This window comes from Nicotiana tabacum, chromosome 4 (genome assembly GCF_000715075.1).
Source record: "Nicotiana tabacum cultivar K326 chromosome 4, ASM71507v2, whole genome shotgun sequence".
Classification (NCBI taxonomy): Eukaryota; Viridiplantae; Streptophyta; class Magnoliopsida; order Solanales; family Solanaceae; genus Nicotiana; species Nicotiana tabacum.
The window spans coordinates 40,895,297-40,911,730 of record NC_134083.1 but is presented as its reverse complement, the minus strand read 5'-3'; the positions used below and the strand labels follow the sequence as shown (position 1 = coordinate 40,911,730).

Below are 16,434 nucleotides of genomic sequence, written 5' to 3'. Positions count from 1 at the left end.
CCAGATCGTGCCATAGAGTTGAGTCGTAAGAAGTCAGTATAAAGTTTTCACCGGATTTTGTATCAATCAGAGGTGTAGGTATCACAGTAGAGCTTTAAGACGCGAATGTAATTTTTACCTATGTGGAACGGAGGTTTGAAAGCGACAGAAGATACGATGTGAATTGAAAGGTAAGTAAGGTAAAGGTGAAGAAGATATGAGATACTCAAGTACAAAAGGTTGTGAATAGTCCAGACTTCAGATAGAGGTTGGGTTTTAGTTTAGTTTACACAGGAGACTCTGGCAAATATTTTCGTAAAAATCTAAGAGTTAACATTCGAGGACGAATGTTTCTAAAGGGGGGAAGGATGTTACATCCCGTACTTTTGAACGTTGGATTTGTCGTAAGATAATTGATATAGGTTCAAGGATAAGACTATTTTTGAGGTTATAAGTATTTATGATATTTCAAACAAGTGATAAGTAAGTGTTATCAAGGTCAGGGGGCAAACGAATCAAAGAAATTGAGTATCGCCGAAATTTGACATTTTGGGATGAAATACGGTCCAAGCTATAATACCTCATATTTATGGAATAGTGCTATATTACATGACCATGATAGTAAGGTATATGAAGTATATTAGTATTTAAGTGAATGGTGTGCTATAATTAATTATTTGAATTATTGGTTTAGTGGAAAATTAACAAGCTTATTTGGAAATTGTGAATTAGCCTAATGGACCTCCCAACGTGTCACTAAATAGGGTTCTTAATTAAGCCAAATGGCGACTCTTTGGTTTATGTACTAGGTGGCATATATATACATACACAATGATTATAAGAGATAGGTGTACTATATCTATACACGTGTAATGGGGTTTGGATGACTAAGCAAATGGGTATTATATATATATATATATATATATATATATATATATATATATATATATATATATATATATATATATATATATATATATATATATATATATATATATATATATATATATATATATATATATATATATATATATATATATATATATATATATATATATATATATATATATATATATATATATATATATATATATATATACATAGAGACACTATATACATTTTCTTAACTTCTTAAAGTGGAGAAAATTTTCTTTAGGAAAATATGGGCAGCAACGTTTTCTAGAAGGTAAATTACATTCCTTCTCAACAAAAAGATACTAAGTCCTACGACTAAGTGGAATACGAAGAACATAATGATTATACTCATGTCGGTTTCCTTTAGCGGATACGAGTTGAGCTCTTGAGCCAGTGGGTTAAGACCGGGTATGTTAAGGCTGTCCCTTCTTTCCTTTTGGCATGATCCATATGATACAAACGAAACGAGCAAACGCATAACTTTCATAAATGACTCTATTCATAGAAGTACTAGGTGTGCCTATGTTCTTGATTCCCCGTGTGTCCTACTATCATATTGTTTGTTCATGGGTCTCATGACATTCCAAGAGATCTTATTTACTCACTTCATTATGCATTGCATTTATTTATACATGTATATTGACCTCTGACCAGATGGCGTTATATACGCGTATATTATATGTATATGGGGTATGGAAAAAGGTTACGACGTTATATACGCACCACTACCTGATCAGCTGATATACGTTGATGATTTTGCCCACAGTGGCCGAGATGATGTGACGGGATGTCTTTAGAGGCTTGATGATGTTATGTACGCATATACGTATGCATGATATGACGTTTATACGCATATGCATGATATTATAAATATTTCATGATTTACAAAGCTATCCAGACTTACAGGTTGAGTCCTTTATTCCATGTTTCTTTTATGTCCTTTATATACTGATTTACATGCCTTACATACTCGGTACATTATTTGTATTGACGTCTTTTTGTTGTGGACGCTGCATTCATACTTGCAGGTATAGATAATCATTTTGACAAGCTTTCATAGTAGACGAGGTTAGCATTCTGCAAAGGATTGGTAAGACTCCACTTTATTCGGAGTGCAACCGAGTCTATAAATTATCGTGTCAGAGTTTTGCTATAGACTTATGGATAGGCCGAGTCTCTGTCCCGACCATATTTTGATGTCGAATAATCTTAGAGGCTTTGTAGAAAAAGGTTCATTTTGTACAGTATGTCAGAGGCCTTGATGGCCCGTATATATTCATGTTTTAAGAAAAATAGTTCATTGATACAACGTTTCCTACTTATTGTAATACATTACGAGTTGTGGCCATGTTGGCCCATGATGGTTACAGAAAAATAGGTTTAGCCAACTCGACCTATGCATGTTCTAATCTTGGTCGAAAGATCATGAGTTACTGAGTGGTTCGCCCGTGCCAATAAGGCACCGGGTGCCAGCCATGCCTCCCCATGTTTGGGGCATGACACTTTTATTAAGAAAGAGTTAGCTTCTAAGCAACACCATTTAGCATTCGCATTCCAAACCGGGAAAGGGCCGAGGAATGTACCTAAAAATCAAAAAGAAAAGATAAGATAGAAAACGCAAGTACACAAGGATAATTTCTAAAATTATTTCAGGAAGATTAAAAGAAATTTGACAAACAAACGAAAACAAATTCTAGGACAAAAGTAAATGGCACCTAATACATAACAATGATTGAAGACAAGGGTGAGAAAAGTGAGATTGATCTTGTAAATCGACAGAGTCATAGGTAAGTTTTGAACTTTATAATCATATGAATTTAGCAACACATATGACATATAGACACCAACAGGATTATTGATATCGGGTTTGTCTATGCATTTATTATTACCCACATTCGTGACGCAATTTTTTGATGATTAACTATATCATAGGCAGATTAGTATTTTTGTTGAAAAATTAATTCAAAGTTGTAATAGGAAACCTTAATTATTTAGGATTTGGTATTTGCTAGTTTATTTCATGTCTACATATGATTTGTAGTTAGAATTAATATAAGAATAGGCTTTCATGTTTCTAGTTGAAATAAGTTTCATACTACTATAAATAGGGATATTAATAGCTTATTTTATTGCGTGGAGATTTGTGATAGTTGTAGAGAGCTTTCAGAAATTAATAATAAAATATTTTCTTTCAAATTGGTAACAGAGTTTCTACGATCTTGTGAGAGAATCAAATAGCTTCTGCTGTGAGCGGGCGGCACTAGGCAATGCGTGCCGCTCGTCTGGCCAAAAATATGTTGGCAAAATTATAGATAGTTGTCAATAGAATTAAACTATTCGATGAAAATTTTCAAAACAGATTCAAGAAAAAAAGAAAGTTTAAAGAGGTGCAAACAAATATGGCACAAGAGGAAGAAACTCTTCTCTAAAAGTTGGAGAGAGGTTTAAAAAGTTGGAAGTTGATTACGTGCTTCAACAAATTTGAATGTTGGTGACAAAGTGCATGAACGAGTGCTGAAGGCAAGTGCTTCAACAAAATTGGGTGTTGATGACAAAGTGCATCAACGGTTGGTAACAAAGTACATCAATGGGAGTTGAAGACAGGTGCTTCAACAAAATCGGGTGTTGATGACAAAGTGCATCAATGGGAGTTAGAGACAGGTGCTTCAACAGAACGGTTGGTGACAAAGTGCATAAACGTGAGTTGGAGACAGGTGCTTCAACAAAATTGGGTGTTGATGACAAAGTGCATCAACGATTGGTGACAAAATGCATCAATGTGAGTTGGAGACAGGTGCTTCTACAAAATTGGGTGTTGGTGACAAAGTGCATAAACGGGAGTTGAAGACAGGTGCTTCAACAAAAATTGGGTGTTGGTGACAAAGTGCATCAACGAGAGTTGAAGACAGGTGCTTCAACAAATTAAATTGGATGTTGGTGACAAAGTACATCAACGGGTGTTGAAGACAGGTGCTTCAACAAAATTGGTAGTTGGTGGCAAAGTACATCAACGAGCGTTGGAGACATGTGCTTCAACAAAAGTGAAAGTTGGAGAAAAATTCTCCAATACAACAACAACAACAACAACAACAACAACAACAACAACAACAACAACAACAACAACAACAACAACAAAAAAGTCAGAAGTATACAACTTTGAATTATGGGAGAATGTTGGAAAACTAATTCAAAGTTGTAGTAGGAAACCTTAATTATTTACGATTTGATTTATTTAATTCATGTCATATCTAAATATGATTTGTAGTTAGAATTAATATTGGAATATGCTTTCCTGTTTCTAGTTGAAATAGATTTCGTATTATTATAAATATGGATATTAATAGCTTATTTTATTGTGTGGAGATTTATGATAGTTGTAGATAGCTTTCCGAGATTAATAATAAAACATTTTCCTTCAATTTTAAATCGGAAAAACCTTAATATAACGTATAACTACAAAATAAAAAGTGAAAGAAAGACAAAGAGCAAAAAATTTACCTTGAGAGCTTGGAACATAATATCCATATCTGCCAGACTTCAAAGCTGGCCAACCACAGAGTCATCAAAGTAATAGATAAATAATGGTATCGCAAACTAAACTTATCATTATTTCGTAAATTCAAACAAAAACTCTTGAAGAAGAAAAAAGTAAACACCTCTCATTGATCTTCATTTGCTCTTCGAGTTTCTTCATTATCAAATTATCATCTTTATGGATCTACATCTTTAGTTTATCATTCTTAACATATATTATCATTATCATATAGTAGTAATGGACCATAATTGTGGAATAGAGAAGGTTGTAACGGTCCGTAACATTCATTGTTGGGACCGTTTCTTTCATTAATAGGCGGATATTATATTGTATAAAGAAAATAGCACACAAATATGAAAAAAGGGATAAAAGCCCAAAAAAAAGTAAAAATTAGATAAATAGGGCCAACTCATCTCCTATCGTCCCAACTTTATATATATAGATTGATATCATTTCGAATCTCACCTTCTCAAACTAGTGTCAACCTTTAAAGTTAAAACCCACTTTAAATATTTCTGAATAATTTTTTTTTTGAAAAGTAAATAAATATTTCTAAAATAATTGTAGTTGGAGCTATTGGAGATTTCTTACAAGTTCATGAATAATACTTGCAAAGAAGAGTAATATATTTCATTGATGAATAATAAAACTAGTAATGACTAATAAGAAGGTAATATGATCAATTAGCATGAACTGACTAGAATAAATCATTCCTAACCAAAACAAAAATAAATTTCTGAATGGTGTATCAGCATTAGAAACCTTAGTTTATTTTTTTCTGTTTTCTTTGGTTGCCTGTATATATCATTTTCCATAGGATTATAACTTCCCTTTGTCCTTTTCCATTTCTCTGAGGTAGTACACTGTAGGGGGAAACCAGATGATTAATTCAAGTTGAAGCAGCTTTCGTAAACTTAACCCACTCAGAAATGCTAGGAATTCCCTCATTAACAACACTAAGCAAATAAAATCCAGAGGGTGCAACATTAGCAGAGGGAGGAGCTTCCACAGTAGCATTCCACCATCCATTCTCATCCCTTACCATATGTTTGCACCTTAGTCTCAACTACCTTTGATTCATTGATAAGGAATGAGTTGTAAACGGAGGCGCATATGTACTAAAAGCTAGTAAATATTTACTAGGCTTGCTCCCCAGCGAAAAACGAACCATAAATTCGTCACCATAGGCAATTCCTTCCTTGCCATTGCTATCAATGGACACATTATGAGGCCTTTGATGACTATATTTCCTGTCCATATAATCCGGGACGAATGCCTGTAACCGGAGTTCAGTAGGGTGACTTACATTTTTGTAAATGTATTGATTATTTGGATTGCTTCCAGCAACTAGTACACTTCCATCAGGTAGAAGTACTGCTGATGAACGATACATTCTCGCGATTCTAGTGGATTTCAGAACAGAAAACCTTCTGCCAAGAGTCCATCTTCCACTGATGCTTATGTCCAGTGATCACCATTCTTCCGCAACTGCTTAGACCTGTCAAGAATCTGCCTTGTCAAGCAGCTGCATTCGCCGCTGAAGCTGCCCCTCCGCATATCACATTACCTCCACTTTGCAGAACCCATCTTTGTGATCCAGTGGAAGAATAACTGATGAACTTGTGCTTGGATAACTCCTTGACCCCAACCCATGAATCTTTGGGAATTTCTTTACAACTTTGTTTTGCTTGTAGTTGAAAAGAATGGAATCCATGTTGGCAAAAATGAACAAATTGCCATCAGAAGAAAGGTGAACAATAGGATAAAGATTGTTTCCACCTTCATTTCCATTATAAATTTGATGCAAGAAAGGAAGATCAAAAGCCTTTTCATTTGTCGATATCTTTGGTACAAACTCATACGTAAAGGACCTTCTCCCTCCAACAACAATGATCCTGTCATCCGCGGGGAGAATTTGGCTAGAAGCAAACCAACGGTTTTCAGACAAGTGTTTCTTCCCCACCCTCCAATCACAAGTAACACCACTTTCACAAGGCTCAAAGTAGTGAATTCATCGCGAAGCACCTCCAAAGCCACCTGATTGAACAAGATGGAACCAGAAGAGGAAAAAGTATCAGAGATGAGATTCAAATGCCTAACATTGTTGTTAGAAATGCTGCACTCAACAGAATGAGCATAGCAAGTTGAGTCTGCCAAGTCATCGCGAGTGCCCTCGCATCTTGTTCCATTGAACAGATGACGTAGCTGCAGTCCTGATTGGCCCGACCCACTCCGATCAAATAGTATCACAGTGTTCCAATGTGTTAAAACCATATGCACACCGACTACTCCCGTGTTGTTCAGCAGTAGCTTCCATGTCCCTTTTCCTGCAGAGAGGGGCAACACATCTTTTGCTCTACACGAAATAAGACAGTGCAGTAAAAGAGCTGCAGTGACGCAGCAGTAGACTAGAATCTGCGAGTGCTGCTCCATGAGAGAAAAAGCTCAAGAGAAATTTGTGTTGAATGCATTATTATGGTTTTGAAGGAAGTGTTTATATAGGGAATTACGCAGAAAGTCATGCAAATGAGCAATCAAATACTAATATCCTACTAATCGAAGTCAAATATTCAACTAATCGTAGTCTATCAAAATGGTTAGGTAGTTCTTGCCACACGAACCTTTTGTGTGTCAGTGTTCATCCACTAAGAGAGGGAGCACCAAACATTCGTTTACACACTCGAGAGTCAAGACTCATCCATTCTGCCAGAAAGTTTATACCTCAATTTAAAATTGTGACTTCCAAGATGACTTATATAGGAAAATATACAGAAAAAAAGAGGCTTAGAAACTTGATAACCGTCGAATCTCACATAAGAAATGATGGACATAATGATGCACAGAGAAGAGATAACTTCCATATATCCCTTTTCTACTCAATCTAGAAGCAATTCGTCTAAATTTGTGTGAAACTATTCCTCAAGCAATGCAACCGATAAGTCATTGAGTTTGTCATTGAACACAGGTGAAAGCAGAAATTATCTTTGCACATTGAGTACCAGTTTCAATGAACAATGAGTAGCCTTAAATAGAAACCAGAAATTCTATGTACAGGGCAAAATACTGAAATGTAACATCTCTAATTACAAAAAGACATTAGATACTGCTGACAAACTGAGATCCATCAGCAAGAATATAATTTAAGAAACTGCTCCCAGTAAACATAAGAATCAGATGCTTTCAGAATAGCAGCAAATTATTCTTCCGCCATAAGAAGTGATTCAGTAAAGTCTTATCCTAGTTTGAATGCTGTCCCGACAGATCGGGCACAACTGCAGATCTTGCCCACATTCACAACATGTCTGCAAATAAACGAGATTCTGTCAATATATGTAGTTTTACTACTGCTACCTGAGAACGAAATTGAGAATCTGTACAAGTTTACCTGGTGTCCACAACCAAATGCCATGTCCTTTGGATTGGTTATGCAGATGGGACAAAGCTGTCAAATCATGAGAGGTGAAACAAATTGTTAGAATAAAATATTCTGAATTATGTCAAAATATGGAAATAAAACATCAAAAAAGGAAAAAAGAACAGAATCAAAATCCATTTGAAAAGGTAAACAATGTAAATTGATATTTGACAAAATTGGTTCAGTATGAGCCCTTCATGGTTTAAGTGGTTATCAAGAGCTGAAGATGAAAAAGAACAAGCATCCAACCAGTAAAACTCAATCAAACAGAAAAAATGCTGCTTACATGATTATCTGCAGAACTTGCAGGATGACTTGATCCAACAGCCGAATTGTGTCTGCTAGTGCTAGTAGGCGCACTCGGACGGTAACTATTGCTTTGTGAAGGTTTTGATGTGCCAAAAGAAGCTGCACCATAGTGCGGAGGGGGGAGAGGAATCCTGTCAATTTCATTTCCTCTACGAGCACTGCTCAAAAAAGGCAAACCAAATAAGAAACAAAATGACCACTGAAGAGTGAAGTAGAAAATCAACTGAAAATAAATTCCACTATCAACTTTTCAGACGGATTTTTGAGTACTATAAAATTTCAGTGTCCACTAGTAGCAGATTAACAAATGGGCATTCAATTTGTACCCCAGAATGTTCAGCTCCAGAGTTGCTTTGTACTGAGAAGGTATTTCCATCAATGCTGCTAAGGCAAACTCTGCTTCTTTCCGGGACCGGTCCACAGTTTTTGACATGATATCTGTAAAATTAACAAACTGAAAATAACAAAAAGTTGATGAGCAAACCAGAAACTTAAGGCAATAAGGGAGAACAAATCAATACCACCATCAAGGACAGGAAAAGAAGCAGCGTGGCAGTTACTTGCCTGGAAATTGTCAAAGGCTCGAGCAGGGATATTGTCATCAAATTCCCTCATCATGTCCCATGGCCCATCTCCAACCCCAACTAAAATAATAGACAAGGGATATTCACTGCAAATAAACATAAAAAAAATTCAAGAAAGATTTGTAAAATGCTAGTGAAAGAATTTTAACAGAACTGAAAAAGTCACCTTGCTTTCACAATTGCTTCAACTGTTCTCTTCTCTTGAGGGCTAAATTGCCCGCGCTCAGTATCTACACTTCTTGTAACCTGTAATAGTCTCATTTCAATTTAGATAAGCCGTCAATAAACCATTTTAGCTGGAACTTGTTAAATGCAACATTCACATGTTAAGGGGATTGGTCTGGTCATATTTTGTGTTGCTTATAATCATGAGTACTGACAGATTCATTTTTATTGCCAACAGCGATAAAGCCTTCAGTCTCATGATAGGTCATATTATCGGCAAAACACAGAAAAAGTTCTTCCACCAAAATTTTGTGGCAGTCAAAGCTTTATGGATTGTTTCTCCTCTTTCATGTATCTCTACATAGGACTGCGCTAGCTGAAATATAGACAGTGTATGTCACTACCAATCTCTCTTCTACTGCTCTAAAATTGAAACAATAAGATACACGCCCATACAAAATGGAGAAGGCACAAAAGCTCACACATCTCAAAGTAAACCACTGTCTTAAATTCTTTCAAGAACCATGATATGCTCCTTTAAAGGCGGATATTTGGCATAAAAACTTGGGACTTCCATTTTCAAGATCTCTAAAATATGTGAGAATTAAAAGGGTGCAATTGGAAGAGAATCTGAACACAATTTTGAAAGCTGGACATTTTACAGCGTGATGGTCCTAAAGATTACCACAACCACCAAACAGCTTTACTGTTATTTAAACTTTCATTTAGGTCGTGGAATTATCTACTTCGGTTTGGCATAGCCTCCAACCCAATCCACTGCTTGGGAGGTGACATGCACAATGTTAAGGGTGGAAGGTGGATACCTTTGATATCTACTTCCAGGCTTTGCTTATCCTTTGAACAGTCAATCACTGGTTGCGCATACCACTCACAATGCGCACGCGGGCAAGCATACACACACACATATTCTTTTCTGGTACAAATCTGAAGACTTCTTTTTAACTAAAGCTCTCCACTGTTATACACTTTCGTTTATGATTACCCAAGATCAAATTTTAAACCATTTTCAAAATCTCATTCATCTGTTTTCTTTGTAGAATGCAACTACTCAACTGATTTGTAAACAAATAGACTGCACAAGCATGAAACATTCATATAAGTAGTATTAAAGCACTAGAAACTAGAAAATACACAATGAATCAGCTGATAAATATTCCATATTTTTGTGTTATAGCGAAGCAGCATATCTACCTGTCCATCCGCTATTATCAATAAAACGTGGTACTGGCCGCCACTCTGCTCAACAATAGTGATTGCCATTTCAATAATAGGAGCAAATGATGTTGGTCCTGTAAAGATGAAAGTGTCACGAAGCAGAAGAAGAAATGCAGAAGTATACCCACTGCAGGCAATCAGAAAAAAAGCAAATACAAAAAAGAAGACTCAAGCTACACCTGCAAGCCGTAATTGAGGAACCAACTCTCTATATCTACTCAGTACTTCCTCGAATCCATTACAATATTTGTCATCCGGATAGAAACCAAAGACTTCTTGGTCATGTGTTGAGGCTGCCAATGACACAATCATATAAGACCTCTGTGATTTAAAAAGGTCCAATCAGAAATTAGGTGTTTAGAGAAGTACCATCTCCAAATCCAAAACAAGGAATCAGGTTGTCCTCATCAAATTTTGATAGTGTTCTTCCAATGATGGATATTGCTTGTTCATATGGATTTTGCTGATCCCCAATGTGATGCAAACTTTTCCGGTGGAATGACCTTGCACCTAGTTCAGGAGCAGATTAGATGGAAAGTGTTGTAAGTCAAATATAAGTATTCTCATTTTTTTTAAAAAGGTCAAATATAAGTATCCTATCACAAATTGAAGTATTACCAGTCCACTCATTGCTCTTGGTAAAATCAATGCCAACAATTAAGTTCGAAGACTCTAGCCCGGCACGTGCAAGGGCATCAGTAACCTAGAAAAGAAAGTCAGTCAAGCAATATAAATAACCGGATAAAATACCTACCTCATAAGTTCCATAAGATGAAAAAGTAAATAGGTTCGATAAATAAAAAAATTCAAACTTCCTGAGTCAAAACATTCAACATGACACAACTAGAAGATTTGGTCCAAAAGAGTCATGGAAAAACCACATCAGCAATAATTCTCAATTCTAGTGACAAAGTTAATTCATGTTCACTTGCCAATAAACTTAAATGTGGCACCATATCAAGAGTTTGATTGACAAAATAATTCACCAACCATTTTATTTAGGATAAGGTGCATTAGCAGCCTATAGTTGACAAGCAACAATTGACATGCTCAATAAGATTACTTTTTTGGTGCAAAAACATATATATGTGCAAAGTTAGACAACAAGTTGCTTCACCAAAGATAAAAGTAGGATACAGGAAGACATTTAGACTCTTTTTCCAAGAAGGGAGCAGAATAACTACGAGGATCGAACATATTGACATAAAAAATAACTCGAATCAACTAGTTAGATCTGACCATGGTATCCAGTACAACCAAAGCTTGTAATGACTTATCTTTTACATATGCATATTGTAATCTTACAAAGCAGCTGCGAACAGAATTTAGATGCGAGTGGCAGAAAAACATACAGGTATACTATTGCATACTACCGCATATTTCAGCATGAATTAACATAAAACTGATGCCATATTCAAAGTTCATTACTGCATTTGTAACGTCCACAGATGACAGCATAAATATCTTGATGCGGAACGTGAAGAACAAATGCTCACTTTCAGCATGACCAGAAGCATTATGGACTATTGTTAACAAATAAAACAGGTTGAGGAGATTATGGTCGATATTCCAAAGTATCATAAACTTGCTGAAGTGTTATCCTTCTACTCATTTATAAATTGAAAGTGTTTCACTTTACCTGCTCTATGCTGTGGTAGTCATCATCTATCTTAGAATATTTCCTCTCAAGCCTTTTCCTTGACTCAGGAGGTGGACCACCATATGTTTGACAAGGAGGCGGCGGGGGATAATTGTAGCTTGGTTGAGTATATGGTGACTGCGGATAGCCTTGATAACCTGAATATGAACTGGACCCAAATGATGCATATCGACCAGTTGTTGATCTTTTTGAACTCTTGCCACCCATGAGATCTATAGACCAAATCAATTCTTTTAACAACGAACTTTTAACACATTTATTGGCAACAAGATATTAAAAATGAAAAGTGACCAAACTTAAAGGCTAAGACTTACAGTTAGACCAAACACACTCCTAACAAGTTGCATTTCACATAAACCACGAAAAAAGTTTGATGAGATAGGTAAAATTTTATCCAACAGTAGTAGGTTGAAAAGAACACCAAAGGCTTATCTAGGTTCAACCTGGTAACCACTACTAAAATGGTCAACAGAAGAATGTGCTGAAGTTTGCAAGTGAAGAAGCAGGAGGATTAATAGCTGAAATTAATCATAAGGGAGCAAAAGATGATATTGGTATTAAACAGTGCAACACTAGACTGTTGTAAACATCAAAGCTCTTCGGGGCCAAGCCTGTCTGGCTCATTGTTGTGTGATTGCATCGGTATATGTTTCTAGTTCGGCCCAGCCAGGATGTTCACCAACCAATCATTAAGATCAACCAAGAAAAACTGATATTTGAGTAACTGTCACAGGACTAGTCATGTATGAATATAAGTTCAATAAAACTTATATCTTTCAAAAGTTGATAACTAAAATTCGTTTTCGACATCAGGTTTCTTTTATTGAATCGGTAGTCAAAACTAGAACAAATGTTTATATATTACCCATCCTACAAACCCCTTCCCGAACCCTCTACCCGTCAAAAAGAAAGAAGAAAAAATTGAAGAGGAAATAGAAAACCCCAAGAAAATTTGTTAAAGCGGCAAAAGGGAAGGGAAAACTTCTCTCTACCCCCACTCCTGACTGGTTAATTGCAGGTTATAAGATGAAACAAAGTTGAATAATGTAATAAGATATTAAATAATATTGCCAAATTATAAAATATAAATCCAAGATTACCAAAATTAAGCCAAGAAACACTTGAATTTCAAGTAACAACGTGCCTGTAATTTGTAATATCTGTCAAAGACTTCAATTTGAGTCCAATCTTTAATCAACACCTTTTTGCTAACATTCAGGAAGTCAAAATGTATAATCAGAACAACTACAAAAACCCAATAACAGACTGTTTTGAGACATATTCAGCTCACCCATAATTATATAGAACCAATTAACATTACAAACGTATATAAAAACGGAAAGACTCATATCAATTAACAACAAAAGGGTCGTCCCAATTTTAGCAAGAAATTAACGCAAACAAAAAAAAAGAAAAATAATTAAGAGTGTATGTGGCACCTGTTCAAGTGCCGCTTGGTTTTTGCTGCATTACTTGAGATTCCTGAGTCTGTGTGCTGAATTCCGGGTAGAAGAAGCGGGGCAGAAAAGGTGGGTTGGACAATGAAGAAGCTTTTGCTGTTTAAGCTTTTAGGAGTAGTGGACCAACGCTTGTTTTTCTTTTTGTTTTGTTTCGTAGCGCACGTCTCTCGTTTACTTGTACACAGGTTGTTTCTCTGAAGTTTCTCTAGTTATAGTGTTATACTTTTCTGTTTCTCTCTTAAATGGGATAACTCCGAATTCCCAACAGATCACTTGGATTTGGTCTTTTTATACCTTGTATATACTGTATCCAAGTCCTACTCAAATTAGGAGGAAAAAGAAGGTCCTATCCAATTTTGGTAATATTTTTACCTTTTTCACAATATTGTTAGAGGAATAACAGGAATCACAATCAAACTATATGACAATTAATTATTCTGCAATTACAAAAATATTCCTTTATTTACGGAGTTAGGATTCCACTGTACTTCTATTAAAGGAAGTTAAAGATTTGAGTTTATGAATTTTGAATTTTAGAAAAGACAAGTTTATTTAGTTTTGAATAGAACAACAACAACCCAGTCATTAATGGACGTTGTTTCCAACGCATTCTTCCAGCTTGCTCTTAGGGTGACTCGAACTCACAACCTCTTGGTTGAAAGTGGAGGTCGCTTATCATCAGAGCAACCCCTCTTAGTTTTGAATAAATTATGTATATATATAAAGTGAATATAAAGCTTAGGTTAAAAAACTGTCAAACCGTAAGCAGAACCTTAGCTACATCCTAACATAAAGAGTACTAGTAATTAGATGTGGATCCAAGATTCAAGTTCTGTAAATTCAATATTTAAGATTCTTATATTTTTAAATTATGGACTCATATACATAAAAATTCACACATTGCACCAAAAATTATATCCGCCTTTGCTAGAAGTTAGGCATAAATACTTAGGGGTCGTTTGGTAGGGTGTATAAGAATAGTGCTGAATAAGTGTATTAGTAATGCATGAGTTACTAACGCAAACATTAATAATGCAATGATTATTTCTTATCTACTGTTTGGTGTGGTGTTGTCACGACCCAAAATCCCACCACAAGCGTCGTGATGGCACTTAGTCTCTAAGACTAAGTAAGCCGATTATAATCATAATTCAAGCCATTTTTTTTTAAACATATAATTTGATACAATCTCACAAGACTGGTAATACTAAGTCACGAATTCTAACTGAATACATGGAATTATCTCGAGGGTCTAATATACAATAATGTTCGAATAAGAAATTAACAGTACAATAAAATGGAAAGACTCCAAGGGACTGCGACGACCAAGCAATCCTACCTTGAATCCTTGCGATCATACTCTAATCTATGTCCGAATCCAATATCTCCAATACCTGGCTCTACACAAAAATATGCAGAAGTGTAGTATGAGTACACCACAGTCGGTACCTAGTCAGTATCAAGACTAACCTCAGTGGAATAGTGACGAGGTACAGTCAAGACACTCACTCGTTAAATAACCTGTGCAATATAACATACAAAAATAATAGAAAATAAATAGCAGTGATAGCAACACCAATCAACTAGTGATTTAAACAGCAAGGCAACAGGAACACACTAAATATTGCTCAAACGAATAATAAAGACAGTTGCAATTAGTTATAAATATTTTCTCAAAATAATTCTAAGTGTTTGGCTTAGCATAATAAGTGATAATTCTCTTACACGCCTAATATATTTCGAATATACTTCCTCCAAATAAATATCTTTCCATTATAATTCTTTCAAATAAATATCTTTCGAATATAATTCTTTCAAGTAAATATCTTTCAAATATAATTCTTTCAAGTAGATATCTTTTAAATATAATTCTTATAAGTAAATATCTTGCAAATATAATTCTTTCCAATAAAAGTCACCATGTGACACCCTTCGTGCATTTATCCCTTTCTCATTGTGCATACATATAACAATATCAACTAGGTGGGAGAAAAGTCAAAAACAATAAAAGAAATAAAGTGGGAGGCACACAGTAAGCAACAACGACTACAATAGAAAATATAGGTGCACAATAACATCTATATATATATATATATATATATATGAGAAAAGTCAATAACAATAAAAGAAATAAAGTGGGAGACACACAATAAGCAACAACAACTACAAGTCACATAGAAAACATAAGTGCACAATGATAGTAGGCTATATTTACGCAATTTAGACACTATTTATACTCTAATTTAGCAGCACTTTATTGATATTTGAATACTAAAAGATAACAAAATGCTCTAATTAGGAATTTTATGCTTTGCAGAAGCCACTCCGAGCTAGGAGGAAGCGAAAGAGTGTTTTGGAGTCAATATGGAGTGTGGAAGGCCGATCGAAGGTTAGCCTAGTCGAAAAGGAGCGAGAAAAGCAAGCGGGGAGGTCCCCTCCAGGTGTGCGGCAACGGAGTTGACCGCGAATTGGACCGCACACTGGAGGCAGAACACTGGCTGAAATCCGCAGTTGAATCCGCAGCCGCGGACTGGCGGACGGAGGCCAACAACTTAGGGGAAAATTATGTAATTTCTAAGGCAACTAACCTAAACCTATATGAAGCCTAATACGCCCAGAAGAAAGGAAGAGCTTTTTTTAGGAGATTTTGGAGGCAAGAACAAGAGAGAGAAGACGGAGAATTTCCTAAGAGTTTTCATCTTCTTCTTCTTAGTTCCATTGTTGATTATGAATTGTTATAGTAAATTTTTATCCATTAGTATGAGTAGCTAAAGCCATCATCTAGAGTTGATGGAACCAATTGTTGGATGAAGTTTTGACTATGTTTAGATATAATTGAGCCGTTCTTATTCTATGATTGTTCAACTATGTGTTGTGTTTTGATTAATTGAAAGGGCCCTTGATTAATCGTGTCTAGTTACCTTGTGTTACTTGAGAAAGAACACTTGCTTAGATTGTTGTTGAACAACACCACTTTCGGGTAAGTTAAAAAATTAATTACTTGAATTTAAAAGCAGGGTTAGAGATAACGAAGCTTTGGTGGGATAATTCCGAGTTGCATAAATTATTAACTAGAGTAGTTCGAGAGAATACTTCTAATAAATTATCGTAATTGATCGAGAGATAATTACGGTAGCCCGGAACTCATAATTCTCATAGAGTATTACGGCGAGATT

The 16,434-nt window shown here is 35.5% G+C and overlaps 1 protein-coding gene and 1 pseudogene across 2 annotated transcripts; both read right to left on the bottom strand.

The window, feature by feature from the left end:
- Positions 1-5,213: 5,213 nt before the first annotated feature.
- Positions 5,214-6,963, bottom strand: LOC107793202 (aldehyde oxidase GLOX-like; annotated as a pseudogene).
- Positions 6,964-7,395: 432 nt separating this feature from the next.
- Positions 7,396-13,522, bottom strand: LOC107793203 (E3 ubiquitin-protein ligase RGLG2). Of its 2 annotated transcripts, XM_016615501.2 has the most exons (13): positions 13,238-13,376; positions 12,943-13,006; positions 11,778-12,010; positions 10,757-10,841; positions 10,508-10,648; positions 10,318-10,431; positions 10,115-10,212; positions 8,904-8,983; positions 8,718-8,823; positions 8,480-8,607; positions 8,131-8,311; positions 7,815-7,871; positions 7,396-7,731 (listed from the first exon to the last, which is right to left on the bottom strand). In XM_016615501.2, exons 3-13 carry the CDS (start codon positions 12,003-12,005, stop codon positions 7,651-7,653), a joined length of 1,299 nt encoding a protein of 432 aa, XP_016470987.1. In that variant the 5' UTR covers positions 12,006-12,010; positions 12,943-13,006; positions 13,238-13,376; the 3' UTR covers positions 7,396-7,650. The 2 variants fall into 2 exon arrangements, with proteins under 2 accessions (XP_016470987.1, XP_016470986.1); XM_016615500.2 differs by lacking the exon at positions 12,943-13,006 and having other exon boundaries at positions 13,238-13,522.
- Positions 13,523-16,434: the final 2,912 nt, after the last annotated feature.

Excerpts from the sequence above, each read along its gene's own strand:
- LOC107793203 (XM_016615500.2), bottom strand. The coding sequence starts at position 12,005 with ATGGGTGGCAAGAGTTCAAAAAGATCAACAACTGGTCGATATGCATCA. Across the intron at positions 10,842-11,777 it reads ACTACCACAGCATAGAGCAG|GTTACTGATGCCCTTGCACG; the intron begins GTAAAGTGAAAC and ends TTTCTTTTCTAG. Across the intron at positions 10,432-10,507 it reads TTGTTTTGGATTTGGAGATG|CCTCAACACATGACCAAGAA; the intron begins GTACTTCTCTAA and ends TGTCATTGGCAG.